The 15,510-nt window shown below is 36.5% G+C and overlaps 1 protein-coding gene across 4 annotated transcripts in view; it reads left to right on the forward strand.

Moving 5' to 3' along the window:
- The window catches only part of PIK3C2G (phosphatidylinositol-4-phosphate 3-kinase catalytic subunit type 2 gamma), a 202,604-nt gene that overhangs the window by 181,835 nt on the left and 5,259 nt on the right, over nt 1-15,510 (forward strand). For all 4 annotated transcript variants that reach the window (XR_004746201.1, XM_035310106.1, XM_035310126.1 and 1 more), the window contains one exon: nt 10,226-10,351. Coding sequence is in view for 3 of the 4 variants with exons in the window: in XM_035310106.1 (XP_035165997.1) it covers nt 10,226-10,351 (126 nt within the window). In the remaining variant the exon portion in view is untranslated. The remainder of the gene's footprint in view (nt 1-10,225; nt 10,352-15,510) is intronic.

Genomic DNA, 15,510 nt, shown 5'->3' on the forward strand with positions numbered 1-15,510 from the left:
AGGCGGCCTGAAAGATGTAAACTCCTAGATCTGTGCAGAAGCTGCAGAGGTGGATTTATGAACACTGGAGACACATAGGTTTTTGAACAGTTCAAGTTCACTTCCATGTATTAACCAACACAAAAAATGCAGAATATCAAGATCATAATAAATCTTACACAGAGCAGACTATGAGCTAGCTCAGTACTCCATAGCCAGAAACAAACAGGCTAACCACTGCTGGGCCTGCTTGTCTATTGAACAAGACACCAGAGGCAAAAGAAATAGCCATTTCTGAAGTTCAAACAAAAAGGTTGGTTAGTATATTTCTTTTTGTGCTCCATAGACAACCAGAAGGGAACATTGGTTGAGTGTTGGCTCAGAAGAAGTGTATGTTTTCTTTTGACTTCATTGCCATGACTTCAGGCATGCCCTGTTTTTCCAGATAAGCAGTTAAACTTTCAATCCTTGCTGCTAAACATTTTTGCCCATTACTCCTTGTGGACAGAATAACTCCTCAGGGGTAGTGGGGAGGAGAAACAAAGCCAACTTATCCTGATCCTCATGCCAATAAATGCCAATAAATTCAGGAAAACGTGTAGGTGATGCATTCAGAACCAATTTTACAGGGGGGAAACTTGCTGAAATTAAAATAAATTCCTATAGTACTTTCCAAAACTACTTCCAGCTGTCCTGTTTTAAAAACTCTGAAGCTGTCATGAACCACTCCTGGTGATTAATGATTCTGGGGTAGCTGATATGTGGGTGATGAATTAGTAATCAGCTTTAAGCTTACACAGACATCCAGCCTCTTTCCATTTTGTGTCCTATGCTATCCAAGTACAAATTGCTTCCAAAAACATTTGTGAAACTTGATAGTTGAAGTAGTTTGGGAGGAAAAGTGAGAGACAAGTCTTCCCTAAAACAAGAGAATGAAATCTAATTCTAAGTCTGCAGGTGCAAGGCTATAGGGAAGTTCCCAACTACAGCACAGGTAGATGCTTCACTGCCTTTGCTGGACTTTGGCTCTAGCTTGAGCTGGGGAAGGGGTGGGGATTTTTGAACCATCAGATTTGGTTCCCATTGTTCCTCTTGTGGGCCTACTAACTTTAACACATTATGAACAGCATTATATAGATTTCAATGGAAAATATATTACCTACCAGCAACTCAATGTCTGCCAATTAATTAAAAAGCAACATTATCCTTTCAGAGTACTATGAATGTATCCTGCTTTCTTTACTGAGACCCATGGATTAGCCAACAGGGGTAGAGAAGTTCCATAGGTAAGCAAAGTCTGGCCAGTCGTCCAAGGATGTAAAACAAGTGGAAAAAATCCCTCTGAGCTGAACAAAAGCTATTCAGAAAGTATTGGTAACAGAATGAAATCAGCAGTTTGGCTGATGTAGGAGGGTAAGACATTCAGATGGAATTCTCCCTAGACCTTCACAGAAAAATGGAATAAAAAAAAAAAAACATGAAAAGAAGGCTCTTGTACTAACTTTAGCTTGTAAAGAAATTGGATTTAATTTCATATTCACAGAAAATGCTTTTACTTTAAAAATGAATGCAAATTAGCTTAGATAGATGTTCTCTTTTGGACTGAAAATTAGCTGAACACTTATAAACAAAGGCTGATATTACTCAACACTAGTTTAACTGGAAAGAGATAAGTTCTGTTTCTGTGACACAACGGTTACTTTTGGATTCCATCTTATTTGTTATTAAGGGCATTTGACAAATATGTTGTATGGAAAGTTGTGTTATTATTTCTTGTTAAACCCTTTCATCTATCACAGTCGCAGTACTACCTCATCTCTAAATTCCAACTGCTAATTTTTAAATAAGCAATTTCCTACATACCTGATCTGTGTTGAATAAAATAAGATCAGTGAGTTCTATTTAACAGTATGAGCAATCTGAGAGATGAACGTGAACATAAATTAAATTTGCCATTTGTTGCAAATGAGGAAAACTTTAAAAATAATAGTGGAAACAGAGCATGATCAAGAGAATAAAAGTAATTTACAGAACACTACAACTAGCTTGGACAAATGAAAACTATTCCCTCAGGGAGTTACAGATCTATTTCCGTTACAGATCTATTTCCCATTGTAATGTGAAAATAAAACAAGCAAATGGTGAGACATGATGTTGCTATAAGAGATGCCAGTGAGAAAGGCCAGATCCTTGTTTCATGGTGCAGAAAGTAAGTTCATCTTTATAAGGCTTTCATGCTAGAATATAGCTCTCTGGAAGCTTCTTAAGAACTAGAATACAAGTTCAAAGAAGAGTTCTCAGTAGGGTTGTTTGGGAACGATTGATTCTCCAGGAGTGATTTATTGTTACTTAAACTTAACTTAGCTGAGAACTAACTAACAAGTACACAAGTCAATTGCCAAATATTTAAGGGAGAACACAGCAACATTCAAGAAGAATTATTTAGGATGTTGAGCGTGAGTGTACCTAGAAGTAATGAATGATAATTAAGAAGGAGAAATTTCATGCATCATATAACAAAATTCTTTCTTACAAAAGAAGGGGACAAGCTGTAGAAAAATCTCCTAAAGAAAAGCAGAGGGAGCTCTGTACAGTTTCAGAAATTAGAAGTAGTCTAGATCAGGCACATACAGACTTTTTCTTTAACCAATTAAGAAACTGCAGGGTGAAAGCACAGAGAATGTAGTCACAATTTCTTTATTCCTTTTACATTCACTTGTGATCTGTGACTAGATGAAGATAGAAAAATAATATGTGACAAAAAGAGTATATCTTGTCACTTCCTTCTTTCAGGAAAAAATAAAATAAAATTGTATGTTATTCTTGCTCAAATCTTACTGTGAGCAGTACATTTGAACTTCTGGTTATTCAGAAGTTATATATACATTCTTTTATATTATTTTTGCAATCCTGAGAAGTTTTTGATACCCACATTGGGTTATGTCTGCACCCAGTAATCTAGTGCTGAGCATTGGAATTACAAGGAGTATTAGAGGAGTGTCAGAGCCTCAGGAGCTAGACATAAGCTTTGAGTGGGCTGGTAGGGACACAAGTCATTCTAAATCATCTTTTTCTTTTTTGTTCACTCAGAAACAGTAGGAGATGCAATTAAATTGTATCATGACTTGCTGGAACTAATTTGTAGCCCTCCTCCTCTGCTATTGTCTATGGTCGCTAAAAGACATGAGCCTATTTTACCTGAAAGTTATAGTCACATGGTTATACAGACTCTTCCCCATTTCATTCGGGACTGTGACTATCCTAGTATACATCTCTTTTTGGATCATCAGTACAAGAAGTCGCTCTTTTCAAACTGAGCACTACCTACATCTCAGTTCTTTTCTTCATCTTTCTGAAAGTGTTCAGCTGGTTTCAGAGCTTTATAGAAATAAAGGCTTAGAAACCTTGGATGACCTTGTGACCTTCTGCGTATCACAGGAAAGTTTTCATTTTATTCACTTAATTCTAAGTGGAGTTAGGTGGGTTTTCCTCTCAAACTCCTGAAGCAGATCAGCAGATCAGAAGTTCAGATGTGTTCTTGGGTAGCCCTGAAAAAAAAAAAAAAAAAAAAAAACTCTTTTGTTAAATGTTTAACGAATACTTGACGAATACTTGTTAATTAAATAATAATAATAATAACAACAATGCTTGTGTGCCTTGGCCTATTTAATCTGGATTCATTTTGAAATTAAAACACATACATATATGATGTGACAGAGTTTATTTGTCTGATCATGGTTATTTTGAGTTCCATGAAGTATCTTCATTCTTCTCCAATGCTGCTCGAAGGGTGCCAGTTTTCCATGAAGCCTATGTTATATATTCTGCTCCATACATATCATCTGGCACCTGAGGTTATGTGAGGCACCAATATTTTAGAAACTGGAGACTAACCTAAACAATTAAGCTTCCGTCTTGATCAGAGGAGATTTAAGGCCCAATTCATTTTCCTGAATGTACAGGAGACAAATTAACATGTCTCATCTGGCCTCCAGCTGCTGCTGCAGAAGAGGGCTTCACATAAAGCCTGTGTCTTACCTGACCATTTATGCAGATATTTGAAGCGCCTCCTTTATCTCAAATCATGCCAGACACCAATGCATGGGCAATTTAACTAAGTCCACCTGGAGTTGTCTATAATACATTAAGATGAATCTGTCTCTCGCCTACCTCCTTAACAGAATTACAGAAACCTGCTCAGACTTTTCTGGGTACTTACATATGTTGCTCATTATACCCTTGGATATGTCAACATCTCAACATTTTTGCCCAGAACTGGTGTCTGAATTTCTGGCTCATAGATGTGAAGATTCCTTCTGCCTCAGTGACTGGGGGTTATTGTTTTCTTATTTGACAGCCATGAGACCTTGGAGAGTGTTGGCTTGATGGCTGGTTCATTCTTCAGATTTTGTGACCCAGGACAGCTCTAGTCCCTATTTTAGCCAGAGTAGCTGTAGGTCTCCCTGCTAGAAATACAGCATATCATCTTTTATTAAGAGCTAGACTGCACAAGTCCATTTCCATGCTACTCTCCTACAAAGCTGAAACAGAAATCCTTTACTTTTTTTTTTATTTTTTTTTCCAAAATGCCTAATTTCATTTGAGGGAAAGAGGGCTGGAACAAACTACAGTTAACAAAACCATTTTTGTTTGTTTGTTTGTTTGTTTGTTTCTTGAATTAACAGCACTTACATTAGGCACAGTTTGCCCATTTGGTGCCACTGACAAGCACACAGAACGGGTAGGTTGATGAGGATGTTGAAGGTATTGGACTACAAGATATGCATAAGCTATTTTTGGAGATTCAAATCAGAGACACAGATACAGCACCTTTGCATTTTTATCATAGTAAGTGACAAAGCCCATCTGGAGGTTTGCTTCACTGACACCACTGACGCTACCAGGTTTCAGAAAAGTAGAAAAATACTGTTTAAAAAATGCATTCAAGAATTTCCCTGAAACATCATATATATTCTTCTGAAACAACATATCATTTTTACTCACCAGCATTAAATTGAGATCAATTACATTTCTTTTTTATTGTTGTTGTTGCTTTGCCAGCAACCTCCATGCCAGTGTCCTCTGTTACAAAATATCTCTGTTCATGTACATACCTGGATGTCTGCAGGAGATAAAAATGAAGTTAGAAATAGAAACGAAGTTGCTGACAGAGAAGAGGGCAATAAATTCAGCACCAGAAAATATAATAAAACTTATTCTGCAGAGCAGCAGTTAAATGTTTTCAAATTTGAGGTGAAAAAAAAAAAAAATGATTGTGAAAAAATACATTGTGCAATTACTGTCTGCTTGCTTTTCTTTTTGTTTTGCCAATAACAGAGCATGCAGAGTGCACCATAGCAATGTACTGTATTATCTTCTTTTGTATTTGTTTGCTAGTTATTGCAAATATGATTTTCTTTTGAATTTTCTTTTAAATTGTTTGAAAATATTTTGTGGCAGAAAAATTAATAGTGTAGTAGCAGAGTAGACTACAGGTATTCAGTGCTTTGGGATTTGCAAATCTCAAGGGAAGAACAAGGAAGAGTCCCATGTTAAGATTTATGAAGTAAAAACACAAGCTCTCATTCACAAGGTTTGTCCTTAAGGTTTACATAATATTATTGTAGTTTTGAAGGAGTCTTTTGCTTGATAATGTCATTATTTTAGTGCTGATTTTCTTCTCAGATCTTTAAAGACAGAATTAGCCCAGCCAATGTTAGCTTTTTATAAGGAAGCATGTGCACTTGGGGCAGAGCCATCTGGGAGGCGCTGAAAAACAAAATGGTCATAAATATGAATACCTCTGCTATAGCAAAGAAAACAAATAAAGAAATACCAAATGAAATCTGGACTATAAGCAGAGAGAATTTCTTCTGTGCATCTGCTTCTCTCCACATCTGTAACTCAATACTGAAAAACGAAGACAGACACGTATCTGTTATGGGTGTGTTCCGTTTTTCACTCCAATTTTATTTTCCAAAACTAAAAAAAAAGTATTGATATTTACTTACAGAAACCCATGCAGATAGGTTATGTCCTGTGTAATTTAATTTTACATATGATAACTGTAGCTGGGAAATAATGGATTAAATTCAATTAATTTTTCCACAAGAATTACATTATCTTAATGACTTTTTTCCCTCAGTCATTACTAGGCATCCTCAACTCTCCTTCATGATGGGTTCTTTATTAACATTATGAAAGGTCCAACTACTTCAAAATTTGCCATATTTAAACTACGCAATTTAGCATAACATGAATACTGGGTTTCACTCGTATGAATTTAAAGGAAAGTTTTATGATGTTAATGCAATAGACATTGGGGATAATCTATTGTAAAGTTATCTAAAACTCATCTCTTCTTAAGTGACATCAAATTTTCTCTTTTGGTGACTTTTGCCTCAAATTTACATCATCTCATCAGCTTCTCGTAGTGTTAGACATGCAGATATTTTCTCACTTTTTGTCCTAGAGTGAAACAGATTGATGGCTCCTGACGATTTGATAGTTCCAGCTGCTGTTCTTTTTCTCATTTTTCACTTTCAACCATCTTGACAAAAAAAAAAAAAAAAAAAAAAATCAAAGGTAACTTGCATTAATTAATACCACCTTTCCTCCTCTATAAATAACTTCCTTCCTCCCACCAAAATTAATTTCCTGAACGTTTTTCAAATCTCAATTGTTCTCTTGCCCATCTTCAGTGAAAAAAATATAGTAAAAAATCAGGGTTTAAAAAGGCTCCCATTTTAGCTACTCCCACCAAATGAAAAGAGAAAAACAAACTTTCATTTTGTCCAGTAGCTCTAGCTCTCAGTTTTCCTATCTTTTACCTTACTCTGTTGTTTTTCTTTGACATGTCCTGAAAATTTATCTTCTATATGGTGAAGAAAGGACTGCAAAATATTTCTTAATATTAAAAATAGAGTTATCCTTGCATTTTAAAAACACATACTACTATAGCAAATAGTTATGGAAAGGAAAAACAAACAAACAAAACCACTTCAAAACTCCAAAGCAAATGCTAAATATAGCGATGAGACAGATTTGCTTATTATCCATCAAAAGAGAATTAGAAAAAAAATCCACAGAAGAAATTAGCCTTGCACCACAGCAACCTGTATAAAATAGTAGTTGCCTCCTGACTAAATTAAAATGAGCCATAAATGTGGAAAAGCTATCAGTGCTGCTGCACTGTCTTTCACTTTCTCTGAGTGACACAGTGTAGTCCATATGTAACTTAGCACGGAAAAGCAAAACCTTTGTAAGCTGCAGCTGTAATAACTACAGTTTCTGCCTTATAAAAAGCTAACATTGGCTGGGCTAATTCTGTCTTTAAAGATCTGAGAAGAAAATCAGCACAAACAAAAAAAACAAAAAAACAAAAACAAAAACAAAACAAAAAAAAAAAAAAAAAAAAAAAAAAAAAAAAAAAAAAAAAAAAAAAACAAGCCCAAACAAGCAGACAGAACTAGGATTTGTAGTTGGAATTCAGGTGGCTGCCCTTTAAATTACCTCTAAGAGTTTGACTGCTGATTGTGGCTATTCATGAGAAGTGGTTTTGTTTTTAGTTTTGAAAGATCACAGGGCAACTGTTCTGCCCTGATTTTTCTTCTGTGAATTGCTAAAATATAAATATTCCTTTTTTTTTTTTTTTTTTTTTTTATGTTCTGTCTTGACCCTCTCCTCCTACTCACCCCTTTCAACGTCTTTAGCTGCTTTCAAAGGCATAGTGAGGAAGTAGTTTTCTCTCCATGGCCTCTCTTGAGGCCACAGTGGTACTATAAAGTGCCTTCCTTGAGTTTTGGGAGGGATCAGCTGATGGGGTAGATGAGTTGGCTGAAGGCCAATGTGCCAGAATTGCTAGCAGGGTACAAGGAGCGGATCCAGGGCATAGCAACAAATTCATCTTTTTTTTCATCTCATTGTGTACACTACTGGTACCCAGATCCTGTTAAACAATCTCACAGCAACCAGCTTGGGTTCTTTACCCGGTAGGTGACTGCCAGGCTGAGCCTGTTTGATATGGAGACTACTGCTATGCATGATCTGATCTGCATTGTTGTCTTCAGGGATGCAGTGGGGCACAGTACAGGCAACTAACTGTACCCTGTGCTATCTCAGCAGCTCAAAGGGGAGTGGAATTGAACAGATGCAGGTATTCTCTCTGTTATCTTTGTAGTCTCTTACCTGCCATCTGAGTTTCTCAGCCCAGTACCTTTTTCAGCTGCTGCTTACCTCAACATCCAATATTAGCTCTGACGTGGTCCCTGATTAGGCAATGCACTGCTGAGATGATTTATAAAGCCTGACATTTTACAAGACTCTGTCTATATTGCATTTCCATACTTGAGATAGTGAAGATCCTTGTGCTGGGTCACAGCAGTTGAGTTGGTAAGAATGACTCCTTTCTTTTTTTAAAGCATATTCCTTTTTGTGTCTGAAAGGACCAAAATCTGTCGACCTTCAAGTTACAGTGAAGCTTTATTCACAGAAGAGGGAAGAGCTTGATTACAGTTAGCATCCTGGTTTTGGTAATATGCCAAATATCTTTTTCCTTCCTGATTTTTAACAGACTGTTCAATTTACTGTTTTTATCATTCTTAACTGAAATGTTAATATAGTCTTAGATCAATAGAGATTGATAGCGTAAATTATGAGTCCTTTGTTAACGATATGGCACTTTGTCCTAGGAAAATGCCATTTAATGTCATTCATATTTTGGCAGTTGAATCTCACCTAACTAAATCCCATGTATATTTTACATCAGATATATTTTGGAGAGCTTAGTGTCAAGATCATTAATCATTCACATAGCACTGACAATATGTGATGATTTGAGCATATAGTATTAACCACAGCAGTATTAAGCTTTCCAGTTGACCATATCATCTGCCTTGAAGGATCAATTCAGATAACAAAAATCAGAGATTTGTTATGCAAGAACTGGTTTCTCACACATGCAAGCACTGTTTTTCTTCCCAAAAGAGAAGTTATTTATTGCTAGGACAACAGTGCTTTCTCCTATCATGAGTATGATGGGGATAATGCCTGTAGAAAGACCCATATTTCTGGTAGCATACTGTGAATAATCAAAATCTGAGAAACCATTTTATTCTGAGCCAGATAAAACTACAATGGGAAATTGTAGTTTAGAGAAACTGCATGGGGAATGCTCTGGATTCATGTGTTCCATATATCTCAAGATCTCTTCTATTTGCCTGCATTTTCATTTGCATCCTGTCTCTGGATTGCCTATGAGCTGTCAGGTAAACCTGCTGCCTAAAATACTGATAGTACTACTGAAATTACCAATATGTAGATAAATACTCACACATTTATGCCCACTTTGTGTTTTCTGATTGTAACATATTTTACCAACACAAAAGTTTCTGCTTAATTATAAGCTAAGAACTAAGTGACATATACTGGGAAGATACCACTTCCATGTTTATTCATCATTGTATTCCTTGCATGTTCTTTTAAAGCCTCTCATACTACCAATATGTTTTCTGAGTAACTGAAATATTGCTTTAGCTTACAGCTGTTCAGAGGTTATCCAAAAGCTGTCCACCCACCAGCAGTAACTTATGACTGAGCCTGGCAAATAGATTGGCTTTGATCTGGAGTAGCTACCATAAACTGGAATATCTGGAATATCACTAAGTAATTTGAGCTTGAAAATTAAAGAGAGGTTGCAGCTATTTGATGGGAGAGATGGGACGGACTGTTATTATAAGAATCCTGCTCCTTATCCTGCCCTTACTGCTGCAGGAAATGCTCTTGGCTTCCCTGTAGTAATATGCTTTATGAAATACCCTTAGAAACAAACAGTTCTCCCCAGCATCAGCACTGCTATTTAAGGGTTAAAATCAATAGAATACCACCTGGAATCCAGTTTCTATATATTACTCTGGAAATTGGAAGGACTAGACTTTGTTTCAGTTTAAATTGAGTTAAAGCAGATTAAGGCATAAGGATTTTTTTCCACCAGAATGTAAAATATTAAAGATAGGCAATTTTGCATTGTCCTTGTATTATTAGATTTATTTTTCCTGATTCAATATGAAGCTGAATTCTAAAGAATGCCTGTTGTTTACTGCATTAGCACTCTGATTTAGCCAAGAGAATATTGAGAATGCAATATGTTTCTATCTCTGCTTATAGTCCAGATTTCATTTGGTATTTCTTTATTTGTTTTCTTTGCTATAGCAGAGGTATTCATATTTATGACCATTTTGTTTTTCAGCGCCTCCCAGATGGCTCTGCCCCAAGTGCACATGCTGAATTTTATCTTCTGCCAGACCCTGATGAGGTCAGTCGAAGGAAAACAAGAACAGTTCCAAAAAGCACTGACCCTACTTACAATGAAATTGTGAGTACTGTTCACTTTCTTCCATCATTTCTTATGTGCTTGATTTTTGTTTTCTAATCTTGAGATAGCATAACAATACAGCATTTAGAGCTGTTATAATGAGTCCTATCAAACAGAAGGAATATATCAGAAGTGGAACCATAAATGGAGACAATCTTCTCTTTTGCTGCTTTCTCAGAAGTGTCTTTCTCTTTAGGAAAGTGTTTGGATTATTCACACTGTTTGGTCTGATACCATAATCACTGTTAAATGTTAGCCAAATGAGCCCCAGCATCATCATACCAAAACCTAGACCATTTTAAATTCAGCTTTATATAATAGCATAAAAAGTACTAATTGAACGGATGCTGTTATTCAAATCCGCATTTGAAAATGGACAACCAAATTGGCTGTCACTGTCCTAAATGATAGCACAATAATAAAAGGCCCAGTTCTTTTTATGTCAAAATCTAGCAATTCACAGCCATATATAATTATTTCACTTACCACTGAAGTGCTTATGCCTCTGGAGTTAAACAGAGAAACATTTGGATGGAGGAATGTTTACCACAAAATGAGAAACAGAATTAACTATATTCTTTTGTAAAGGGAGATGAGATTCAAACAGTAGGTGGGATTGGAGATGGTAAGTATTACATATAGCAAAAGATCTCAAGGCAATTTACAAATGTACTTTGAGCAAGCTTCAAAGCAGAAGGCATAGAAAATATTATCACTCCACCCTGTTTCATAGATAAGATACAATGAAATATAAATTAGTCAGCTGAGACTAAGAGTCTTTATCTCCTAGTTACCCAGTCCTGGGATTTTGATTTTTTTTCTCTTTTCCCACTGATTTTAAAGTTACCTACTTACATTGATGACTTCCAGCACTGCTGTAAGTAGGCTCCTCAAGTAGAACTGCTGCTAACAACTTAGATTTCCCTCCCTGTAGTGTTGCAGTGAAACAGAAAGATAATAGGGTTTATTTTTTTGGTTATATTTTTTTATTTTTTTATTATTTTTTTTTTTCAATCAAAGAGCAACATGAAGATAATTGACCTGGCCGAAGTAATTTCTTTACATTTGAACATTATTTAAAAAATAAATATGTTTATATTTTAACATTCATTTAAAAATATCTAAAATGATCTATGGACAAGAACCATCCAGCAACACAGTTAGGCGATTGTTTCTAATCATTACTAGACCCATTTGAATACAAGAAAATCCAAAATCCTGGCTGCGGTCAGACAGTATTCACTGGGAGGGGGTTTAATTGTGGTTAAGGATCATCCTACTGCTATTAGAGAAAATCCACGATAATTTTAATATCCTTTACTCAAAACTTACAGCCTTCTTCACAGATACTCAATCTTTTTCATGAGGAACTGCTAATCGCAGTGGGGACATATGGCTCCATTGAACTTGGACATTTCAAACCCGAAGCTTGTGCTGTTAGCAGCTCTTTTCCTCCATATGCGATATCATTCTGTATGCATTTTCTGTCCAAGGCTGGTAGACTGAGGCAGAAGAAGCCCCAGGGAAGAAAAACAACTAAAAATATAAGTCAGCTGTCTTTTAAGTTAGTTACTGTCCAAAATGCTGTGTACAGAAATGTACTAGCCTTTTTTATGAATTCATAAGTTTTTATTAAAGCCAAATGGCTGGAAGGAAACTGTATATTAATTTCTCTCCATGTTCAAGACTGAGAAAATTCTGAAATGTGCTTCTCTGGGGTATTTTTATTTTTAGTTTTGTACTTTTATTGCTTACGACTGCCCACAGCAAATTATCAACCTTGCAAAAGTGCATTTTATTTTTTATTTTTACTCATATGTGTGAGAGTAAAACGTGAAGGTCCAGGAGGACCAACAGTAGAGTGAACTACGCTGAATGTTTTGGAGTTGCTTTTAACAAGCACTCCTTTTTTCTCTTGTTCCTCTATTTGGATTACAGCATTTGTTGCATCCACACTGGTATAACATTGCATTAAAAAATGATGGTTGTGAAGAAAAGAAAGAACACAGAAAAAAAAATGAAAAAAAAAAAAAGAATAATAATAAAAAAAAAAAGAATAATATACCAACCTTGATTTAAAATGAATCTGAACGATTTGAGTTTAAATTCTCACCATGAAAAGTGGCAATAAACTGCAGTGGTTTCTTGCTCGTATGTGTCGCATTTGCCATGAGGCATGCTACAAGCCCTCACTCTCACTGTCCTCTGTCTCTGGACTGCCTGCATGCATGCACACACCCAAAATGAGTAAACCTCCAAAACAAGACCATGTGTGCTTTGCCAGAACAAGAGGGAATTCCCTCCATCCTACCTATGAAGCTTGGGCATGGGGGAAACATGAGTAAATACACCTGGGCTGTACCAGTCCATGGGTGTTACTGCAGCTGCCTTCAGAGCAGAGGGGCTGCTGGCCTGCGGTGATGTGAATTGCCCCAGGAAGCCTGATGGAGGTGGACAAGGGGACCTGCTCCAGGAGCCACCACAGCTCCCGCCAACACTGTGCATCAAAGCTAATTTGCACAATTAAGAGCAAATCTGGGAAGTGTGCCATGGCTACCTAAGGAGAAGCAACTGTCCCTCACTTGTGATTAAAATGTCATTAGACTCCTGTAGGTTGACAGTGCTTCTCTTTCTGGAGCCAAAAATACTTGAATTCCAGTCCTGGCTGTCCTGCTGATTTGCTGCATGGCCATGTATAACTCGCCTCCATTTGATCTGATTGTATAAATAGGAGGTCAATATTATTACTAAATGTAGATTTCAGGATTTAGCTGTCCTCATTTTGAAATTCTGGCAGGTGGTAGGTATTTGTTTTATCCACATACTAATTCAGCTGTCTACAGTCTATCTTCTGTCCCCACATCCTGATGATATTGCAAATTCAGCTGGAGCAAGGTCATTTTAGAAACTGTTTATTGGGATCATATGAAAGACACCCACCCCACATGTCAAGGTGTGGCATTGTTCAAAACTTAAAGCCTCTTTCTGTCCATAGATACAAAGTTGTTCATTACCATGGTTCATGGCTGTTGTGACTTAAAACAAAAGCTGAAGATGATAACTTTCATATATTGGCAAAGAAATTGCATGTTTATACAGTAGAATTAGTGTCACTTAAATAATCAAATCATAGATTTCTTCTAAAGTATGTAATTGCTTACTGTAAAGCTGGTTTCCTGCTTACAGGAAAGCTAACTTTTTTATTCATATGCAATTTGGTGAAATAGGCACAGTAAAAAAAACTGAAAAGCACCTGGCATGACTGTCATGCCAGCTGTTCCAAACTATAACTTCCAAAGCTTTCTAAAAGCCAGTTAAAAAGAGTGAGAGGGGCAGTTTTTCTATCCCCAAACCCATGGGCATTCAGCCTTGCTACACCGACTACACCAAGGAGCCTGTCCCAGTGTCCTGCCTGTCATTGCCCACTGTGCCACCCTAGCAGCTCACGGTGCAGACTAGAGCACTCTGTAGTCTCACAGGGACAGCCTGTGCCAGGTAGGGCTGTCAGGGAGAACCAGATATTTCATGCCTCCTAGGTCTACCTGTGAGGATCAGAACCACCTTTTGTTGCCACTCTGCAAGAGGAGCATTGCTGCGGCTGAGACAAACTCTGTCTCTGGTTGAAGGATGTCTCACATGGCCATTTCTACTTATAATTGAAAGTACAGCGAGGACTCTGCAGTCCAGCCCGCAGAGATCCCGGAAGGGCTCAGTCTGATGTTCCTCCTCCTCAGCAGTGCCATGTGTATAGACTGCATTCAGACTGCATAGTAAATCCAGGCAGGTTGCATGGCAAGCTCATTGTAGGCAGTTCCACTTTCCCATTCTCATGAAGTGACAGTATGTTACTGCATTTGCTTTTTATGCTACACAGTGAGATTAAAATTTAAAGCATTTTCCATTGCAACTAAAATAGCAAAAACATTGGAAACATTTCCCTCCATACAAATTTTATATTAAATGTACTTCTCTTAACAAAGCTTTCCTTTGAGGCCTGAAACTAGCTGACAGCATTCTTTCACATTTTATCAGCCTATATGCAGTTCACTCAGAAGTTTTTGGTTAATGTGGAGCCTGAAATGTAGGAGTCTGTCCTGAATGCAGCTCCTTTTTGTTGACCTATCACTCCAGATTTTTTTTTTTTTAATTCAGAAAATACATCATTACCATTTCATAATGAACCTCAGCACATTCTCAGCATATCAAGGTAATTTCAAAGATATTTTTAAAACTTAGTAATTTTCTAAAGAGATGGTAGGCAAGCTGTCTCATTTAGTTTGAGAAGCATTAACACTTCTTGACTAACAGAAACATCCAAACTGAGTAGTTTTCACTTGCTGACTTGGGTCCATTCTTAATGATGTTCCACACCTACAACATCTAGGGAGTGGGCTGAGCTTTCTATCATGTCAACAATTTGATGAGTCCATTAAAAAATGCAAATATTTTTATAGTGGGCATATTTGGATACAATTAGCATCCAGAATCGTGCCTACAACTATTTGTATTGCAATAGTAAATCTTATAAAAACAATTTTCAAAGGAGCATTATTGTTTCTTTAATGATGCAGGTGTCTTGGACCAGAACAGTTATGAAATTTCATGGTAGTTTCAGAAGAAATTTTTTTTTTTTTTGCTTTGGTGTGTTCTTTCTTAATTTTGGTGTGCAGCATGAGATTTAATCACAATTATAGTACCAAGAAACAATATTCTGAGGTACTGTACATTGTTGTGATACACCTTTATGAGGTGTATCAGTGCAACATATAACAAAAATTACATACCTTGTTGCAAACAAAAATTTTGACATTAAAACAGTTTTCCTGTTTGTTCTTTTTATTATTTTTTTAGAAGAGTAACACCATTTTTCAAAGCATTTGCTATGGGAAGATATTTAAAAATTATAATAAGCTACACTTTTGCATAATTACCTATCTTATGGTTTCATACCACTGTCCGTGATAAGTACCCTTTATCTGAATCTCTCCTCTCAAAAATCAACAGTGTTATCTTTCCCTGCTGATCTTCATGGAGTATCTGATATATCTTCACATTTGAGTTCAAAACTCTGCTCAAGTTAGAGTTTCAATTTTCACATGGAAAATTATGTGTACCTATTTTTTTCTCCAGCATTGCAACACGAGTTTCAAATTTATTTA

The sequence above is a fragment of the Oxyura jamaicensis genome, chromosome 1 (assembly GCF_011077185.1).
Source record: "Oxyura jamaicensis isolate SHBP4307 breed ruddy duck chromosome 1, BPBGC_Ojam_1.0, whole genome shotgun sequence".
Classification (NCBI taxonomy): Eukaryota; Metazoa; Chordata; class Aves; order Anseriformes; family Anatidae; genus Oxyura; species Oxyura jamaicensis.